Here is a 3,908-nt window from a genome sequence, read left to right on the forward strand (position 1 = left end):
ATGTCCAGATCATGGGAGGAGACTCAGCCCCTCCTCTGCCCCAGTCCCCGTAGTAGTGCTGCGAAGCACACTGCTGTAATTCTAAGTCGACCGAGAGTATTACAGCAACAGCATAATTCTTTTTTTTTTTTTTTTTTTTTTTTTTTTTTTTTTTGTAATTAACTCTTGCTTTTCTTTTCTCCAGACCATAAGACAAAAAATTTTAGACTTGCTGAACCCCTTGACAGGCCATCTCGGGGTCCAGCTGATAGCTGCGGTTGCTACAGTGTGGAGCAGAAAGCAGGCACGGCGCCACAGCAAGACCAAGGTAGGATGAAGCCAGAGAGGGCTGGCTACATGGGCTCAGTGCGTGCGGCGCCTGCTGATCCCAAGCTGATCTCTGACCTCTGCACCCACACTCACGAGATAAAAAAATGGAAGAAGAAAGGTAGAGGATAATTGTGAGTTGAGGAAGCATCAGCCGTGGGCCTCCACAGCCATGCACACCCTCGCACAGACATGGATCACATCAGACTTCCTTCTCCAGGGACAGCTGCCTTGGAAGGCTACATGTGTGCTGTCTTGCTTTTACCTTCTCCTGTAAGCATTCAAGGAACTCTCTTCTTCTGAGCAGATGGTCCCCGTGGCAAGCACATCCCAGCACACCCTTGTTGACCTGGTCTGTGCCCTCAGCACCTTGCAGACAGACTCGGTGCTGCAGCTGGTGAAGGAGGTGGTGAAGAGGCCAGCGCAGATCAAAGGGGATGAGGTGAGGCGCCCTGGAGAGGGAAACACACCCTGGGAGATCCGCAGGCACATGGCAGGCCTCCTTCCTGGTGCCTCTTCCTGTTAGTTGTGACCTGTGGGAAAGAGAATTCTTTGGGTTATAAGTAAGGCCTGTCACTGTGTGCTGAAGGATGGCTTCAGACTTCCGCAGGATGTGCTGCTGTTTCTTAGTGGGAGCGACCTGAGGTCAGCGTGCCTGTCCCTGATGGCACACATCCTGCCTGATGCTCAACTCTTAGCACCTTCTAGAAAGAGGAAATGGCACCTGTCTTCAGGAATGCCACAGCTGGAGGGGTGCAGAAAGTAAACAAAGCCAGATCTGTCAGGGGCACGGGCTTGTGGAAGTTAGCAGCCACCAGGGCAGGGAGAAGTGCTGGGCTCAGTTCTGATTCTGTGTTGATGACTGGAGAGGAAAGTGAGGGGGGGGGGGGCAAGGAGGCAAGGTCAGCTCAGGGAATTAGGCCAGCTGAGAAAGTCAGGGTCGTAGCTGGGGTTGGAGACCCCAGGGATAAGCATCCATTCTGTTGGCAACCGTGAGCTTTCTCTGCATGCACTTGCAGGAGCTTCAGAAACCATCCTAGTGACACAGCTTGACCAGTGGTGACTCAGGTTTCTTGTGTGTGAGAGAGAGGGGCTACAAGAGACTGTTGTGCTGATGGCCTAGCTTTTACAGCACCAAGCCAACAGCTGGTCACAGCGTGTATCAGTGGTCAGTTAGAAACAGTCAGAAGACAGAACTAAGCCAAACCGTCAGGGGAGGAAGAGATGGGTTGCAAGGGCTGAAGCTGACAGCTTTAGACTACAACTATCAGTCTGCTCTGCTCGGAAGGAAACAAAGCAGTTTGGGCCAAATTTGAGTGACCATGGTCTGAGAAGACAAAGTGAAGTTATCCTGAGGGACATGTCCCACTGTGAAAAGGTTCCATGGTTGTATAGTTATAGGATTGAGGGAAGTCACAAAGCCATGTATTTACAGATTCAATGGTGCGGCCAGCAGCTAGGAGCTAGGGCTTGTCTGCTCCAGTTCAGATGTCATCTGTATGGAATTGCCAGCTGTGGGGCTGGAGACTTGAGTTCCAAGACTGGTAGGTCAGATCCAGTGGCTGACTTACTTACCTGCCTGTTATAGGAGCTGTCTTAGTCAAGGTTTCTATTCCTGCACAAACATCATGCCCAAGAAGCAAGTTGGGGAGGAAAGGGTTTATTAGGCTTACATTTCCATACTGCTGTTGATCACTAAAGGATGCAGGACTGGAACTCAAGCAGGTCAGAAAGCAGGAGCTGATGCAGAGGCCATGGAGGGATGTTCTTTACTGGCTTCCTCCCCTGGCTTGCTCAGCCTGCTCTCTTATAGAATCCAAGACTACCAGCCCAGAGATGGTCCCACCCACAAGGGGCCTCTCCCCCTTGATCACTAATTGAGGAAATGCCCCACAGCTGGATCTCATGGGGGCATTTCCCCAACTGAAGCTCCTTTCTCTGTGATAACTCCAGCTGTGTCAAGTTGACACAAAGCTAGCCAGTACAGGAGCTAAATCGAGCTCCAGGTGACGGGGCTCCTTCTCAACCACTGTCCCTCCCTCCGAGGTGAGTCTTTAGTTCTCAGGGGGCCAGAGTGTGGAGTGGCAAGATTGAACTAGGGAATTCATGACAGGTCTGGCAAGATTCCACCTCACAATCTAATGAGTCCTTATCAAGACCACCTTTAGTCATGCACGCAAACTGTACACACATGGACTGCACACACGGACTGCACGCACATGGACTACACATATATGAACTCAAAGTTACAGTAAAGATACTTGAGAGGTGGATTAGAGAATCAGCCTTAAGGCACAAGGTCCAAAGACACAGACAGCTCACTTCCACATTTGTTGGAGCTCTCCCGTGGGTCTCCCAGGACATTGATTGTCAACCTTCACCTGTCCCTGTACCTAGATCTTAAAAGTAGGTTGGCCGTGAAGTGGGGCCAGGAAATGGCCCTTCCTGGGAGCTCTTGTCAGGCTAGCTCTACTTCCATAGATGTCAGGGCTGTGCCCTGGAGACCGCACATGCACAGTGCAGCCAGTGGGGCCTCTTTGGGTTGTGTTTTTCAAGTTACTGGAAAGTCTGTAGAAAGCTGTAACTTCTTGTTTAGAGGGTGTGAAGAGGGAAGCAGATTACATCCATCTGATTGAAGTTTGGTATTTCTCTGGTCATTTTAGTTGAATTTCTATAAATAGCTTCCTAAGAGGAAAAGTGTATTTGGATTTTTTTTTTTCTCCTGTAACTCCAGCTGGTCAGAACTTAAGGAAAACTCTGACATAGGCAGGGCATGCTCCTACACTAAGGACTAGACCCTTGCACTTATGAGGATCCACATTCTTTCTGTTCTGGAAGTTGGGACCTCACAGATTAGGTTGTCCAGGTATATGCTAGTGTTGCTAGTGCGCGTTTACACAAAAGAGTCTTTGGCTCAAACTTATGTCACTTAGCCACAGTTCCTATCAGAAGAGACAGACAACTCGAGGAAGGGAAGACAGACATATCTGCTAATGGCTTCTGAGGCTCTGTCCACTGTGGTAAGGGAGGCGTGGCAGGGGCACTCAGCCCATGGTAGCAGTAGGAGCATGTGTGGGAACTGTTCATGTCACAGCAGACCAAGAAGAGACCAGGGAGGCCTATCCAGGGGCTAGAATGTGACCTCCAAAGGTCTTCCCCCAGTGTCCCACAGTCGCCTGAACAGCACTTCACTTTTGGGAACCAGTGTGTGTAACATGGGCTTGTGGGGGGTGTTTCAGACTCAAACCTTAGCTGCAGCCCTGTTGGGTTTTCTGTTGAGTTCTTTGACAATCTCCCTTCCTACCCACTTGCAGTGACTGGTGTCGCCCTCTTTCCTTCCTTCCAGCCTGCAGTAGTGGTGTTACCTTCTTTCCCTTCCTTCCAGCCTGCAGTGACTGGTGTTGCCTTCTTTCCCTTCCTACCCACTTGCAGTGACTGGTGTTGCCCTCTTTCCCTTCCTACCAGCCTGCAGTGAGTGGTGTTACCCTCTTTCCCTTCCTACCCACTTGCAGTGAGTGGTGTTGCCTTCTTTCCCTTCCTACCAGCCTGCAGTGAGTGGTGTTGCCTTCTTTCCCTTCCTACCAACCTTTAGTGAGTGGTGT

General features: G+C 50.4%; 1 protein-coding gene across 4 annotated transcripts in view; it reads left to right on the forward strand.

The window, feature by feature from the left end:
- The window catches only part of Dop1b (DOP1 leucine zipper like protein B), a 100,436-nt gene that overhangs the window by 67,088 nt on the left and 29,440 nt on the right, over positions 1 to 3,908 (forward strand). For all 4 annotated transcript variants that reach the window (XR_003844878.1, XR_003844879.1, XM_021209500.1 and 1 more), the window contains exons 22-23: positions 185 to 307; positions 614 to 748. Coding sequence is in view for 2 of the 4 variants with exons in the window: in XM_021209500.1 (XP_021065159.1) it covers positions 185 to 307; positions 614 to 748 (258 nt within the window). In the remaining 2 variants the exon portion in view is untranslated. The remainder of the gene's footprint in view (positions 1 to 184; positions 308 to 613; positions 749 to 3,908) is intronic.

Source organism: Mus pahari, chromosome 12, assembly GCF_900095145.1.
Source record: "Mus pahari chromosome 12, PAHARI_EIJ_v1.1, whole genome shotgun sequence".
NCBI classification, from domain to species: Eukaryota; Metazoa; Chordata; class Mammalia; order Rodentia; family Muridae; genus Mus; species Mus pahari.